The sequence below is a fragment of the Plectropomus leopardus genome, chromosome 22 (genome assembly GCF_026936395.1).
Source record: "Plectropomus leopardus strain MGB_pleo_1.0 chromosome 22, ASM2693639v1, whole genome shotgun sequence".
NCBI classification, from domain to species: Eukaryota; Metazoa; Chordata; class Actinopteri; order Perciformes; family Serranidae; genus Plectropomus; species Plectropomus leopardus.
The window spans coordinates 9,937,991-9,954,944 of NC_142197.1; the positions used below are offsets into that span (position 1 = coordinate 9,937,991).

The 16,954-nt window shown below is 39.9% G+C and overlaps 1 protein-coding gene across 1 annotated transcript in view; it reads right to left on the reverse strand.

The window, feature by feature from the left end:
* Window positions 1-16,954, reverse strand: part of snd1 (staphylococcal nuclease and tudor domain containing 1) — a 245,423-nt gene that overhangs the window by 179,789 nt on the left and 48,680 nt on the right. The window contains exons 12-14 of the mRNA XM_042511217.2: window positions 9,279-9,379; window positions 5,748-5,858; window positions 4,246-4,318 (exon numbers count right to left, since the gene is read on the reverse strand). Of these exons, the coding sequence (XP_042367151.1) occupies window positions 4,246-4,318; window positions 5,748-5,858; window positions 9,279-9,379 (285 nt within the window). The remainder of the gene's footprint in view (window positions 1-4,245; window positions 4,319-5,747; window positions 5,859-9,278; window positions 9,380-16,954) is intronic.

Sequence of the window (16,954 nt, forward strand, 5' to 3'; positions counted from 1 at the left end):
ACACGCCTACTGGCACCGACTGGCAGCACTCCTGGACTGTGCTGCAAATCCTGTGTGGAAAGAGGGAGGAGGAGCTGCAGCTGCACATAACGGCACTGACCGAAACCACTGACAGGGTGGCACTAATAAGGGAGAGTTTAGAGGAGGCTTCATGGTGCTGATGTCACACGTGAATGCATGACACAGCGCAATCATGTTAGAGTGTAAAGCAATCTGCAGCCTGTGCCGCCGGGTTACTGGGACAATTTTTAATGAGTGAGATCTGTGAAATCTCCAGTTGGAAATACGGTGTGGCATATATTGCTTTTTGTCACCGTTACTAAAGTGAATTAATTATTGAGCACCTCCCCCTTGAAACTACTCCCAAGTCACATAGAATGTGGTCAATTTAGCCTGTTAAGTTGAGGCGGTTTATAAGTATAAAATGCACTAAAACCCCTGATGAAATATTGCGGGGCTGCTCAGTCAGCACAACAATTCCCTGTCATAATTATTTTTATAGGGTCCAGTAATTTATCTGTCTTGCTGACACAATAAGACATAGGGAGGTTACGATGATGACAATGTGGAACAGCACGACATCCGAGAGCAGTTATGCAGAGCAATGTCGGGCTTATTAGACGCATACCAAAGTCCTTTAGGGGGAAAAGAGCTTTAATAATTTGGCTGAACGCCTCTGTTTAAATGTGAGGTGAAAAAACTTACATGACCACCAAATCTGCTCAAATAAAAAAGACTAATAGAGGAAAAAGAGGGCCTGATTAATTTCACCAAATGTCTCTCTAGAGCCTACAAGTGCAAGTGCTACGAGAGAGCTCAAGTGAGAGACACAATGAGATGCTAATGTTTCTGAAGTTCAATTTCGAGTCATTCATAGCAGACCATTAAAATCAAAATGTATAAGGAGATGGCTAGTTGACATGTACAGAGATACATAAAAGGTACTTGAACCATTCAGAATAAAATAATGGCACAGCTTATGCATTAATTTTTTTTGGTTTGATGCGAGTTTGAGTTGTGAGATTTAAAAATAAGCTACTAAAGGTGTGAGGGTGAGAGCTGGGTCTGTTCAGCACCAAGTTGAGGTTAGTTCAAATAGACTTTTGACTAGTTTGTGGGTGGGAAGTCAGTGAAGAACCAGATACTTCTTGAAACGGCAGCGACTACAGAGGAATAACAAACTGCCAGGTGAAACTCCTCAGGTCCTGTTTACGCCTGGTATGAACATGCATGAAAGTCAGCGATGGTCACATTTGCATCTGGAATATGTCTTTACAGCCATTTCTTTGTTGCTCTTCTTCTTCGTCAACTTTTTTTTCGTACTTTAGCCTTCTTTATTGTTCTTCTTTATTCTACATCCTTCTTTGTCATTCTTGCTTTGTCCTTCTTCATCGTATTTTTATTTGTCCTTCTTCATACTTTTTTTTTACAATTGTCCTCCATCTCCTTCACCTTTGCTCTTCCTCTTCCTTGTCCCTCTTTATGATTTTCCATACTTCAATTATCTGGTTCAAACTGGGCCTCACTGTCAGGTGGAAAAAGCAGCTGGAATGACTTTATCATAGAAAACACATTGCTGTCCATGTTGTCCCTGAGCCAACACAGGGGACTGGCAGAGACAAAAGTCAAGACAATCTGGAAGTTGGCCTTTCCAAATTGAGGAAACAATAAATTTGTTGAAATTTTTTTTAAAAATTCACAAAAAAAACAGATTGATATCACTCAGTTCAAAGGGTGACTTATCCACCACCTATCTGACTGACGTTAATTTCCCTCTTGGGTGGTGTGAGAATAATACAATGTTAAAAACAAGCCAGCAAGAACAGTACCGAGCGAGCGACAATGACCATTACAGTGTCACATTCAAAGTCTGCATGACTGCCATCAGTACACTTTCCACTGCTCTGCTCTCCATGTGAGCTCATCTAAGACAGCCACTCAGTTGACAACTTTGGACAGCTACAACACTGCAGCGTAAAGCGACTTAATGATCAACTTAATAATGACTGCACTTGGGTGTAGAAGGGCAGTGTTACAGCCTGTAGGATTACATCTCTTGTAAAATGGAAAAAGCAAATGTCATGTTAAAATGATCAGTTTGCAGTAGTGTCTCTTTGATTTTATTTTCATTTTATAATTTTTTTTTTTTATCTTTTACAGAATTACAGATTGAAGAGGAAAGCAAACATGGTTTAAACAGAGAACACACAGGGATCAAATTTTAAAAAACACATCCAGGGGCATGCTAACACAAGCACACACTTAAAATGAATGTGGACCGAGCGCCCATTACTCGTTACTGAGAGATTTTATGGGTTCTCTGCACTAATGTTCATTTGGTGAGCACTCCCAATCAGGCTTCATTAGCCAAATGATGCCTCTATCAAGCCCCTGGGCACACGTAAACAAGCTAGGACCAAGCACCACTGATGGTTTTATTAATGGGGCTGATTATTTTTAGAGGCCGCTTAGTTTCTTTAAGATGAGGAAGCCGGCTGTGAGGATCAGGGATGGAGGGGTGAGCCGGGGATTATAGATAGTCTTCTGGGAGATATTGTGTGGTAGAACAAGTCAGTAGCTTTTGGGCATCTATGATCTTTGAGTGTCAGGGGGATTATGTGCGTGTAAACTAGAGCAGCGGCCATTCAAAACATGTCTGTTATGAACAGGCAGATTGCTTGGCCTGTGGTGTTGATGCTTGCAGCTTCCTCGAGAACTGCTCATAAAAACAAGTTCATACTTGACACTGCTCTTCTTTGGGTCCTCAGCAAAACATCTGGGCTCTAAACAGCTAAGGAATTATCATGGTGATAACATATTAAAAATACTGAATTATGTTGTTATTCTAACTTATGGTACCCAGAAATTTCGGACAAAGAGCCCCCGAAGCACTTGGAAAATATGCCACACAACAGGATTTTACCAAGGTTTTTAAATGTACGTAAAATTAAACATATTTTGGATCTTTTATGGGCATATTTTAAACAATGGCCAAAACAGGGCACATTTAACAAAAATTCAAAAGGATCTGTCAATTCCAAACCCTTTCCAGGCCTGGACAACAGTTTTTCTGATTTCAGAACTTTTCCAAGCTTTCATGACCACAGGAATCCTGTGCGACTTACTACCGGCGTACTCCTACTTTAGAGGACAAAAAAATGACAAAAAGTTTGGAGTACTTTTTCTCTAATAGCCAACAAACATTCCCTGTTAAAGTAAGGGTGCAAAGTAAATCAAGACAGTAAAATTAATAAATCTGCCCCTGACTGACTGACACTCAAGTCGCGACTACTCACAGTCAGGTTACTTATCTTATAAGTTAGTAAAATTATGGCAAACTTACACATGTGAAGACATGCTCACCTCAGTCTGCACCACAGCGGATATAAAGTGGAGCATGGGTTTTATTACCTGAGTGTGTTTTGAAGGTGGTAATGTTATTAGTTATTTAAGTTAGTATAAGCCTCGTCCCTGCATCTGCACATAGTCATACCCCTTTACCACCAAAATTAGCATATACATGCCGGTTTTTCAAACACGGGTAAACTTGCTAAAAGGAGGCTATAAACTGCTTTCCCAATGCCAGAGCTGTGTACACGGCTCTGCAGCAGACGAGTATGCCTTTCTGTTCGTGTGGGGGATTTTTTTGGTGTCCGTTCAAAGTCACAGAAAACTTTACTGTGGTTACTTCTCTTTATACATTTCTTACATATTCTGTGTCTCTTTAAAACTCCTGCAGACTAATTTTTATCAATGTTTTAGCATTGCTTAGGAGATGTTGTGTTTACTTCAATCTGAGCTGGAGGCTGTAAATACCCATGGCCACTGTCGAGTCATTTGATATGGGTGTAAATTATGATCGTACACTTTTCCATTGCATTAAAAAGCCAGATGTTAGTAGGTGTCAGCAGATTTTTTGTGCAGCGGGAGCAAGGCTTCATAGAACACTGCTTACTTGTTTACTCAAGGTATATTGAACATTTTTCATATCAAAATTGCACTACATGATAATGCATGTCCTTGGATCGCCAGCAATTCACCCGCTGAGTGTAAAATATATTAAATAAATGGTTCTTGAAATATGCAAAAGACAAACACACAGACAGAGATTCTTTGCTTTATAGTTTAAAGAGCCCACAGCTAAAAATATTAAAATCTATCAGTGCATTTTGAGAGATGCTTGTCCTTTTATAAATCACAGAAAAGCTTTCATCCTCTTGTGTGGAATAACCTGTGCATACATACCCCAGAGATATCAGCCACTCTGTGGATGGGAACCTCCTTCTTGCTGTGCAGCCCTTTCCCGTTCTTGATGGCCCTACGGTCAGTCAAACCACAAACACATACGATTCATAAACATGGCTCAAGCACCATCGTTATACATTGAGGAAAGTATACGGCCGGAGGCTCAGCAGACCTGGAGAAACAGGAGCTCTTTGAGTAATCACTGTAGATAGAAAAAGGGAGCCATTGTGGCTTTGTGAAGTAGAATGTAAATTCATACCAGTTTATTTTCCCTGAAATGACATTATGGCTAGAGGGAGGATTTTTTTCTCCGCCCAGATAATCTATAGGCTTGAGATGAAAAGTGGAAATGGTGGCAGAGACATTATAATGGAAGAGAAATTATTGTGAGAATGAAAGGACAGGAAGAAACGGAGAGACAAGCTTCTTTAGAGCCAGCGAGGGCTTTAGCGATGATGACTGTAGCTAGTGATCGCTGCTTTAAAAAGCCTCAAGGGCCGAATGAGATGAAGATGACCAGTGCAGTTGTCGAGTGGAGTAATGCCACCTATGGGTCACTGGGACGCTCGAAGACGGATAGCGTGCATTTATGCAAGCATGTATATATGTGCGTTTAATAGCCTGGAGGAGGTTTCCTTGAAAGCTGCAGGCCAATGGCCTCGTGCAGTGGGAACTAAAAATAAAACTCAGGCTATAGACAGAAACCTCTCATCAACTCTAATAAGACCTCGCCAGGGACAGGGAAAGAGAGAGAGAGAGAGAAGGGGGGGGGGGAAGGCCGAAGAAGGACAAAATTGAAAAGGTGGAGAAAAAGGACAAAATGTGCAAAAGAAGAAGGAAAGCAGGAGGCGGGAGAGAGCATGAAAAAAAGAGGACGGGCTGGCGGGCAGTGACACTGCATGAGGGAAAGGGGAGTGAAAGTCCTATAAAAAGAGGCTGCATCTGCTCTACCTACAGCCAGCAGATCTTAATCTATAGCAGAGTAATAAAGCTCGTACTAAATCTCTCCACTGCACCTCCATATAATTATATTCATAGGGCCTATGTAAAGAGAGCCTCTGATTTAGCAACAAGCGCTTAAGAAGGTGTGTGTGTACAGGCATGTATGTTCAAGGAGAAAAAAAATGAATGAATGAGAGACATGTTTTCAGACCGAAACGCACCAACAGCTATGATGGCCTGTGACTTATGATGAAATAAAATCAGAAAAATAATTCACCTGTGCTGAATGTAGCAGCAAATTTTGAAAATAAAAGCCTCAAGGTCATGTTCAATTCTCTCTGTCTTCCCAAGAGCGAAATTTGTCAAGGTCATGCACAACTCGTGCGCGGGAGTGTGAAAAAGGGGGGTTTGTGTGAGAGATTAGCGTGCATGTTTTTATTTGAAGCGAAAAAATAATGCTTTTATGAGAATAAATAGAGAGCCATTGTGTCAAGTGTGTAGTTGTGTAGGTGAAAAAGAGACAGAAGGACTGAATGTGTGTATATGCGCGTGTTGCTCACCGAGCCTCTGCGGCAAGCAGCTCGTCGTAGTGGGAGGAGCGCTGGTCGTCATCCTGTCTGTATCTGATGACTGTGGCCAGGCCTTTACTGACCAGAGCCTCCGCTATGTTACTGGTGGAAAGAGACAAGAGAGAGATTTCTTTAATAAAAACCAACGAGCAAAACCCCACGGCTTCACACAGAATTTTAAGTGAGCTAGCTCGACAAAAAAAAAACAGCATGACAAATCCCAAAGGTGGCTTTGCAAAGGAACAAAGGTCACTCAAATGTTGACACTGCACACTTGACTAACTGCTTCCTCGCTGTGTCACGGATGTACTGAGGAGAGCATGAAGAGCAGAAAGAGGGGAGTATTGTCTGACTTAATGCAGCACTTAGTGGCTTGCCCATGGACATCAGTGTTCTGGTTGAAGTGTGGGAGACAGAGATGACGGCACAGCAAGTAAACTCTTTAGAACTGAGCCTCTGTCAGTGAGTGCATTTGTTTCTCCCCATGTTAACTAAAACACTGTTACAGCACCAGTAACCGGTTTTCATTGACCTTTTTCTACACCTATATCAACACTTGTTAATTTGATAAAAACTGAGGGCAAAAAAGTTGTTTTTTTTTTTATTATCATTATCTAAATTTAGACACATTTAGTTTGGGATATCATCCAAGGAGGACTTCCTGTCTGCCCCAAGCTTCTTAACCTTATCACCTCCACACAGCTTTGAGTGTAGCATGGCTAATAACTTTAATAGGCTCTAACAAAGTCGCAAGCAGAGCCTGTTTCCTCCAAAAACACTGACCTCTCTCAGCACAAGCAGGGGAATTGTGAATAATTCAATACGCCACGAGACAAGGTCATACAAGGTCGAAAACATTTGCCCCACTGACCGCTTCGCCCCCCTGACCTTAGCATCCATGGGAGGGGGGTGGGGGTGGGGATAGGGGGGCTTGCCAACTGTTATCTGCGGAGCAGAGCGGCTGGTGCAGTTGGCTGATGCTGAGTTCTAATTGGCTGGTCAGGAGGTTGGGTCCCGACCTCTGTGTATGCACGCAAATACAAGGCTGTTGGTTTGGTGATGAAGATGGATCGATGTTATATATGACGTAAGTCAAAACTTAACTTTCAGAGACTTTGTTTCCTGTATTCTAGTGATGTTTAAAGATAAAAAAAAATAACAAATAAGTGCACTGCATCTGTATTTTTATGTTAAATAGATTTACCCACCGCCAGCTGTCACTATGTGGCCCAAACATCTCTGTGTCTAAGTTGTTATACTGTCATGTAAAAGCTTTAATTGTGAAGCAGCAAAATAAAGAAGTGTTTTAATCAGCAGTAAATTTATAGACCTTTAGCCCCAGAGGTCTGGAGAAAAGTGCAAAGAGTAAAAGAGAGTGAATTTACGGATATCATATAAAAAAGACAACAAGGCTCCCATTGATGTCATGTCGTCATGTCATGCTATCTTGTCATGAACAGATTTAATACTGTTGCAAATTTAGGCTAAATTTTGGCAAGGGAAAAACTGGCATTGCCATTTTTTGTGTATTTGAATATTTTTACACTCTAAGGTCCCTAAACAGTCTTGAAATTGCATAAATATCTTGGAATTGACTGTCCTACACCTCTCTCTGTTTGGCTTGATTGTTAATGTCTATATCAATTTTTATTATTCCCTGAGTTCCTGCCTTTGATTTGTCTGTCAAAGTACTTTGTAAACAACTGTTTTTAAAGGCGTTGTATAAATAAAGTTCTTGTTATTATTAAATGAGCCCATTATAATTACTGGATTTGGACTTGTGAATGAAAGGCCCCAGTTTGGAAACTTGTCTGCCGCTGTACATATGGCTGGTCTGATTCACACTGTATAGTGTTAGAAAAAGGTTGTGATAAAGAAAAGAAAAAAAAAACAGAGCACCACAAACCCCTGAAAAATCAGGTGGGTTGTCAAGTATGCCATGTGTGTACATTACTGTGCTTTATGCCATTAAGTTATAGAGAGAAAACCAGAAGATGACTGATGTTTTTAGCAGCTTTTTAGGTGAAAATGGACTTTGAAGGTTCACTTTAAGTCATGTGGCATTAACACTCCTCTATCAGGTTCTGATTAAATTTGAACCTCTGAGTGGCTTAATAACATTTGTATCTGTGCTATTGTATAAAATACATGTTTCAAACAGATAAAGCAGATTCCCTCAAAGCAGTGTTTAGAGATAGAAAATAATTGCTTGAACTGAGGCGACCCTCCTCATGAAAATTAAAATACAATGAAGCACTTTCAGGTTACTTTGAGATTCATGAGATTACAAGTTTGAGCTTTTATAAATGATTATTCTGCATCCTCTTACATCTGATGAACCCAGCTTTTTAAGTTTTACACTGGGAGACAGCTGGTGTAATAAAATGAAATGTGTTAGTGAAGTTCCTTACACTGACACTGGTCGGAAAAGCGGGAAATACAGATTGTTTTTTTTTTTTCATGACACTGGCATTGTGATTGGTTGACCAATTAACAAGACGCTTTTATACTCCATGTCACATTTCATCCATTCACACCATAGACTGTTGAAATAATGGTCGCAGGTACTATGAAATCCTGCATTGGTTTGTTGACAGCTGTTTTGAAGCCTCAAGTTTGGCTTTTTGGCCATTGCCATATTTTTTTTTTTTTTGGGTAGCCAGAAGTGACCCTATTTGGACCATAGATTGGAGCTGTGGTGGTGTTAGGGGTTCATCTGTGGTGATGCTCACTCAAGCACCCATGCCTGAAATATGTGTAACTTTGGGCCTTAATAAAATGTAAACCTCTGAGTAAAATAAAAAATAAACCCCATGGATGGGGAAAAAAAGCTTTAAATATATATATATATATATATATATATATATATTTTTTTTTTTTGTACCAGGCTATAAACATGTTTATTTCTGCTGTAAATTTGGACATATTAATATGTGGTCATATGGATCTATGGCTCTGCCAGTTGATCTCCATCTCTGATAAGCTCTGCAAATGATGTTTTCACTGATCTCCATGGTAACAGATATATGAGCAAGATGGTCAAATTTCAGGGCACAGTGTGATGAAAGAGTAGTATGTCCCGTTTGTGTGCATGCTGCATGCAACAGTCACACGTAAGGGCAGCTGTAGTACCTACTAAAAGTAAAAAGAATTAGTATGCAATTCCAAACACACTCACACTGAATTTTTGGGTTCAGTATATCTAAGATTCACAAGAAAGGGCTTCAAAAAAGTCAAACGCCATTTTTGCTTCAATATTTTTCAATCAAAATGTACCTCGGAGGTGTGAAATTGAGCAGAAAGGAAGGAACGCTGAAGCCTACTGCAGATTTTGCAGTTTACAGACTAGAGAATACACTTCTTATATTTTCTAAACAAAGACCGTGGCGATGTCAGTAAGTGTTGTTGACTTCGGTAATTGCCAAACCTCCACGGTCATTTGGCACATACCGTCATATAACCTTACGCTGGAACAAAACAAAACAGAAGCTGCCATTCAGTGTGGTATAATGTGTTACTTACATGCCCCCGATTGTGACTGTAGCACAGGTGCGTTCTGAGAATGCGGGCGTGCTTTCTCCTGGACCGGTGGCCGCTCTGATGTAGTCGACTGTCACGTTGACCTAAAAGACAGAGCAAGAGAAGAGGTCAAAAACACTGAGACAAACTGAAAGCCACACCAGTTACAGTAATAATTAGTGTGGGGAGTGTTCTGGCGTGTGTGTGTGTGTGTGTGTGTGTGTGTGTGCGTGTGTGGTGTTTGTGTGTGTGTGAGTGGGTCTGTGTGTTTGTCCCACTTCTCAAGGTCACCCCCAGTCAGTGTGAATCACATCAGGCAGCACTGTAGATCTCCCCGGGGGAGCCGTATTAACACACTGTGGGTGTGTGGGTGGGACAATACACACACACACACACACACACACACACACACACACACACACTCACAGAGGGAACAGTGATGGAACCCAAATGACCCTTCACTGTGTGTTCTCAAAACACAAAGCTCCCAAGGGACGGACTCCAATCCACCCACCCCAAAGATACAATTTTGTCACTCAGCTGTGTGCGCACAGATCTGCAGGCGTGTGACGGGGAAAGCCTGCTTTGTGGCCCAGATGAAGCCGTACCTCTACACACAATCGGCACTTTAAGAGCTACGTGTCAGCCGTGTCAGACAAGTGTGATGAGAGGAGTAAAAAAAATAAATAAAAGTGGGAATCCGCCTGCATCACAGTATCACACACACGTAAGTCGAACAGAGACAATGCAGACAGGCCTATTACAGGGACATGAAAGAGACGCCAAACAGGACATGGAGCGACGTCGGCTTGTCATTAGATGGACAGGATGAGAACATGGTGATGCGAGCGAGGGAAGAGAGGAGCTTCTGTCGAGGCAGAATGGATGTGCTGTAATGTATTGTCGAGCAGGAAGTGCGGTCTGCTTTTCAAGAGCAGACGGAAAATAAAGAGGATACCAGGAGATGGATTATGGTTATTGGAAGCCACGGTTGGATGCACACATAGAAATAAAATGAATAGAAAGAACATTGAATGGTTTGCCATGGCCATTTGACTAATTCAACAAAAGATGGAGATTGTTGTTCGTTGTTATGATGACAGCACGCACACGTCAGTGGAGCCATAAAGTGTGTCAAACTAAACCATCGAGAACTCTGTTTTGCCATGTATCTGAGGAGATTTATCTATATATGGCAGTTTTTTTGGGTGAGGCTGATGACCCACAAGGAGGCCACAAGCTGAAATGCGTTGGTCTATTAATAAAGTTGTTCTAAGTACTACAGGTCTTGATCGATCTTGAAATAAAATCCTGAGTCTTCTTTGTCTGAGACAAGACTAAAGTGGTTTTGAGACCGATCAAAGACCGATGTTGAGTACTACAACACTGGGCTGCACGCTTACATGCAAAAAGAGTATGCATCTGAAACTGCAAAAATAAAAGTGTCTGGTGAGTTACAAATGTAACTAAAAGTTAAAATTTGATCCATTTTTATGTGTTGATTATGTGACCTTGAAATCTAAAAAATTAAGGAAATAATACAAGGAGTAGCTAGTCAGCAGAAACATAGAACTATTTAGCAATTCCACTATTTTTATTAAATCTTTACGTGACAACCTAATTCCGACTTTATCGCCAGTTTAAAAATAAACATCCCCTTTCACCATAAAGAACATTAACAGCACCCATATCCTGACTGTCATATTATCAGCAACAGAATTGGTGTGTGATCCTCTCAGCCATAGAATATTATCTAATATCCTCGCTTTTTAAACACCCCCAATTTCATTTATTTTGTAGCCATGCACAGAACCCGCTCTTATTGTCTTGAAGGAAATTATTTCATCCTCACTCCCACATTGAAAGCACTTCATTTCCTCGTGGCCCGAACATGACAGAGTTTCATGTCTATCCAACATTATTGAAAAGTGAAACCATTCGCATGAAAGGGGAAAAGAAATTTGGGGTTTTGTTGGCTATGTTTGTGTTTAATGGCTAAGCGTTGCAAGGCCTGGGTGACTGAAAAATAGGCATTCAAACAAAGCAATAAAAACAGGAGCATTCAAGTTAGCTGGAGAGGATAAAATGATAAAATAGGAAGATGAGAACACAAAAAGAGAGGATGAGGAAATTGAAACAGCAGAATATAATGCTGCATGCCATAAGCTTTGAAACCAGGAGTTCCCCATTAAGAGAGGTGATGACAGATTATAAACTTTGACCAAGCGATATTAGATTAGAGGAGTTCCAGGCCCATTCTCCACGGGCCATCTAACCGATCCTCTGATAAGGCAAAGCTATCTATAAGACCCCCCCCCCCATCCAGAGGAGAGTGAGACGGAGGGGGGGAGGGAGGGAGAGGCAGTGGGTGGATTAGAAAGAGGAGGAGTGATAAGGACAAGGACAGCAGGACAAGTGTGAGACAAAATGTTTTTTGTTGTGCTGAGCCAACAAGCGGCATGGGGAGAGCTGGTTTACTCTGCCAAAAGACGTGCGGTGCAAATTTTTGTGTGTTTGAGGATTGAAAAAGTGTCTGTTAGTGTTTGGTTAAATAGTTACAACTATAATCACCTTCTGAACTTTGCAGCGGAAATGGTCAGCCAGTGACTATATTGCTTTATATCCCTAAAATCTGAAGATCAAAAGATATGTAAGTCAAGGACCCATCATAATTAATGAAAGCAATGATATTTATTTAACCCTTTGAAACCTGGATCCACATATGTTTCGTTGTGCTGCCTTCAAATGCCGTTCACAAGCTTTTTAATAGCGAAAAAGGCAATAAGCAACTTGACAACTAACAGCTAGAAATTAGTAAAAGGTGACAAGAAAATGACCTGAAAATTATTTGTTGTGTTTTTTTTTTTTTTTTAATCAGCAAAAAAAAAACCCAAAACTATAATTATAATTATTTTAATCATATGTTTTTATTTTCTTAATTTCTTTTAAATTGTTGGGCAACGTCTTGTTAATTTGTCCACTGATTTCTCACCATCCTGTTTTTTTTTTCTTTAGAAATCAAACCAATTCACTTAGTTTTCAAATGGTAAAAAACATAACATGTTGATCCAAAATATATTTTTTTCATGTAGAAATATAAACAAAATATTTCTCAACACTGCATCAGTTATTTGAACTATGTACATTACTAAGTTTTTAATATATGCTCATCTTTACGAGCAGAGCGCAAAGACATTGTGGCAGGTTCATTATTCGTTCCCATGGCGCCACCGTGCATTTTCACGTGGTTCTACACCACACGTAAGGTAGCACAATGATGGCGTTGCAAGCGTACAACTAGATGATACAGAGGACAGAGGTCTTAGTTTTATCCTGCAAGAGAATGAATGTTCTGGCTACTATGGTTTTTGTCTTAGAACTATATATGCAGGATTATGCTACTGGCAGTTACAGGAAAATTCCTGCAAAATTGTTTGCATTTTATGTAGGGTAAGGTGACATAAGGTAATGTGAAAAAAAGTGAAGAAAGAGGCCTTAGCTCCCTGCTGCCAAAAGAATAAATGTTCTACCTATTATGTTTTTTTTATTTCAGCTTGATATGCAAAGAACAATCTCCCCAGGCTATTATGGGGAAATTACAGGCTTAATTAGAGCAAATTACCACATTTGAACAGCATGTAAGGTAAGGTAATGTAAGGTCATGAAGTGATGATGGGGAAGACAGAAGCCTTGGCGTTCTTATGCAAAAAGAATGAATGCTCTAGCTATTATGGTTTTGTTTTAGTGCAATATTTAAAGGAATTTGCAAAAACTATCTTCCACAGCCTTTACAGGGAAGACTCCAGCGTAATTACCGTGAAATACACTTACACAGCATGTAAAGTAAGGCAACAAAAGGTCATGGCATGATGATGGGGAAGACAGAAGCCTAAATTTTCTGCTGCAAAAAGAATGAAAACATAGCTATTATAGTTCTTATTTTAGATTGATTTAAACAGAATCATACAAACAACAACCTCCATCTGCCATTCGTGGGTTGCTTGTTTAAAAAGGGTTAAGCAAATATTTTTATCAAACCAAGACAAGCCCCCCACTTGCTAAAATCAGTTTCATTTGACTTGACCTTAATTGACAAGACCTTCACAGACAAATTATGCTGAACTATGACATGGTAAGGACACCTGTGGCGTGCCATATTGTGAGCAGTAATCATCGCACTGCATGGCCTCAGCATGAGTGTTTTTCCAGACAGGAACACGGTAAAAGGCCGATTATACACTGTAAAGTCTGACACATTGCGCTTACTTAAAATAAATTTAGAAACTCATTGCCTTGAGAAAGGGAAGTAAATATAACTATAAATCTTAATTTATGTGTATTTTATATCTAAATAAACATTTTAAAAATTCACCTTTTCAAAAAAGCCTACAATACCTATCTTCCACTGCCTCCCCAAATCTGAACTGCCATATCCTTGACATTTTGTTTTTGTATTCTGTTCTTGTATTCATGTTTTTTGCATCCTCTATTTTCTATGTTTTCTGTTTGCATTTCATGTAAAGTGTCTATCAGTACTTTTAATTCTATATGAATTTTAAATAGTATTATTATCATTATTATTGTTAGTTTTACATTTGCTTAAAATTTAACTTTATTTACATAATTTTGGGAAATTTTTGCAACCTAAAAATGACAAGTGAAAGTTAGTCTGACTTGACGTGATCATCACAAAAAGGGTTTGCCAATGACGAAGTTAGGAGATCTGCAAGTTTGCAAGTCTGTAAGATCTCCGAGTTTAACACCAGCAGAATACAGATACAGCACAGTAAACTTGGATTAATGAAGCTGCTAAAACTTAAAAAGATTGATTAAACTAAACTTGTCATTTTTTAAGTTGCAACAACTTCATAATTTTAAGTTAATATAACAACATTTTAAGTAAACTTCATTAAATATAAAGTTAACAGAAACTAAGATTAATAACTACATTTACTTACCTTTGTGAAGGCAGTTGGTTTCCAAGATTTTTTTTTTAAGTAAAATCAATTTCTCAGATTTTTACAATGCACATAAAATGTTGGAGGTTTTAGGTTTGCTCAAACTGAAATGAGCACCTTTTCACCAAACCCAGATCACACAGACGGCTTCTTTTTTTTGCAATAATTGAAACCAAAAAAAAAAAAAAGAATTTTGAGATCTTGGTGCAGACCGATTTATAATCAAAGAGCGTATTTAACTGCGCCGGGGTTCTCAGTGGAAACGTATGTGATCACAGTTATGGCTGCGCAGCTAAAGAGTGCTTGCGGGCACACAGACACAGGTGTCTCAGCAGTCTCACACTGCACAGTTAGTCAATCACAGTGAGTTTGAATAAAACAGATCTTGGGACATCTTTATGGCTTAAAGAGGCAAAGACAGGCAAGAAAGTGAAGCATAGGTGCTTAAGTTGGTGCTGTGTTTTTAGCAGGCTGTAATTGCAGCCGCCTATCATTTAATGAAGTGTGCTGCTAGAGGGAAAAACCTCAAGCAGGGACAGCACACAAAGAAAAGAGGGAAGGAGGAAGACGAGGGAGCCCCATCTGGATTTTCAACCATGAGACCTGGTGACGCTCAGGTCTACACCGCTTTGCATCTGCTCGAACACACACACCTGAAGCTCCCCCCTCCCATAAATCGAGTCTCGCTCTCACAAACATACACCACATCAAATACCACGCTGGCATTCTCAGTGCATGCACGCACTCACATGCACACCAATAAGAGGGGAAAACTCTGGCGCTAACAGTACTACACAAGAAGCTGCATAACAGGAGCCACTTTGAGCACGCAGGATTATCCGAATGTGCTCAACCCTGATAAGTGGCTTAATGCAACATTTCCACTGCACTTTTTTTTCTGCTGAGGCTGAGACCCAGGCACACAAGAAGCACTACTTATAAAGTTAGCCAAATCGAGCTTTTTGGGATTATGTCACCATGCAAGCGCTGCCGTTTCAATGGGGGTGGGGATGTATATGAGAGAGAGGGGGAGACGGACAGACAGACGTAGAGTGACGGAGAGAAAGGAGAAAAAGGAAAACGCCTCAGTGCACATTTAGCTAACCTTGAAGGGATAGTCCACAAGTTTTTTTCCCATAAGGTAGAATGAATAACTCAATAATAGAGTGCTGAAACAAAAGCATATACCATAACTACCACAATTACCCCAAGTGTTAATTAACTTTTTAAGATCTTACGTCTCACGAAGCTTTTGGCTTGCAAGAAAAAGTAAATTAGTTCTATCTAGAGATGCACAAATTTATGGGCCGAACCTCGATATTTGCAGATATTTGCCTTACTGTCTGCCATCAGCCAGCAAGAAATTTCATGTTTTTAGCAGTAATTAAAATAGATTTCATAGACAAATTTATGATATATTGTATACAGTAAAGAGTCTTTTGAAGCAGATTTGTAAAAATAATTTTAAAATTTATTAATTTATAGTTTTGACATTGTGCTCATTCAAAGACAGTGTAATGATGGTCTTTTTTTTAATGAAGATGTATTCACTTTCTTGGCACAAAAGGGGAAATAATAATAAAAAATAAAATAATAAATAAAACAATAACAAAAAAAAACATGGCCAAATTGTTATTTTAAACATCAATCTTGGCCTAGAATTTCACAATCAGTGCACCCCCAGTTCTATCAGCACAAAATTTCTCCCGGATGTGTGGTTGTTGGAGCTGATGCTGTGAACAAGATTTCATCACCACTTGTAGCTGTAATGTCCGCTTTCAAAGACAAGACCAGGTATTGCACCAATTCCTTTCAGCCTGGGAGAGCTATCAAATATAGACTCTGCTTAGCAAAAGAAAGGCAGTCTTTTGAATATGGACATTAGATATGCTTTATAAAAGATCAAAAGCACCATGCTCTCCTTATAGAGATGAGGAATGGGGGGTTTAATAGAAAAAAAGCATTTAATGTAGCTTTATTCCCCTAAAGCGAGGCGGTGGCATCAGGGCTTTGAGCTTTTGCTCAGCACACTGAGACTCGTAGTTAATGCTTAGTCACGTCCTAGAAGGTTTAGTCAGGGGAAAATCTGCTTGTTTCCCAATTCATGCAATGCATTGCACTCTTGCAGACTGAGCTTTGAAATGAAATGCCGTCAAGAGGAAAACCTGTAGGTCAATCTGAAAACTCAACTGGACAGGGCGATTATCTTCAGTCAAGTCCAGTTTGAGCAAGATGATGCAAAGATGCACCTTTTGTGATCCGACAATAGATCTGCCATTATTCCTCTGTATGCAACTCAAGTCCTCGTCTTCTTTTTTCAGGGAAGACCCGGACCAGACAGAGTATTCCCTTTTAAATCCACCAGGTCAAAGCCCAATTACCCCACAGATGAGGTAAAATCTTTTGTCTCGGTTTGTGTCAGAGAGGAAGAAGAAAAAAAAAAGGATAAAAGAAGGAGCTCTCTGGAGCAGAATTTCAAGGAAAGCAGTGGTCTTAGAGTCTTCTACTAATGCTTACTGCTCCAAATCTGTCTCTATAGAGCTTAGTGTTCTGAGACAGGATGACAGTAAGTGGGTCGACTAAACTCCTCTCCTTGTTGGAGTGCAACATGCATCTGTACTCTTGTGCACCTACCTGCATCCAACTTGACAACTCAAGTAGGCCAGGGTAGCATAGATTCACATTAAAACCTCGAGGGTTAAGTATTGTGCTCGCAAGTAA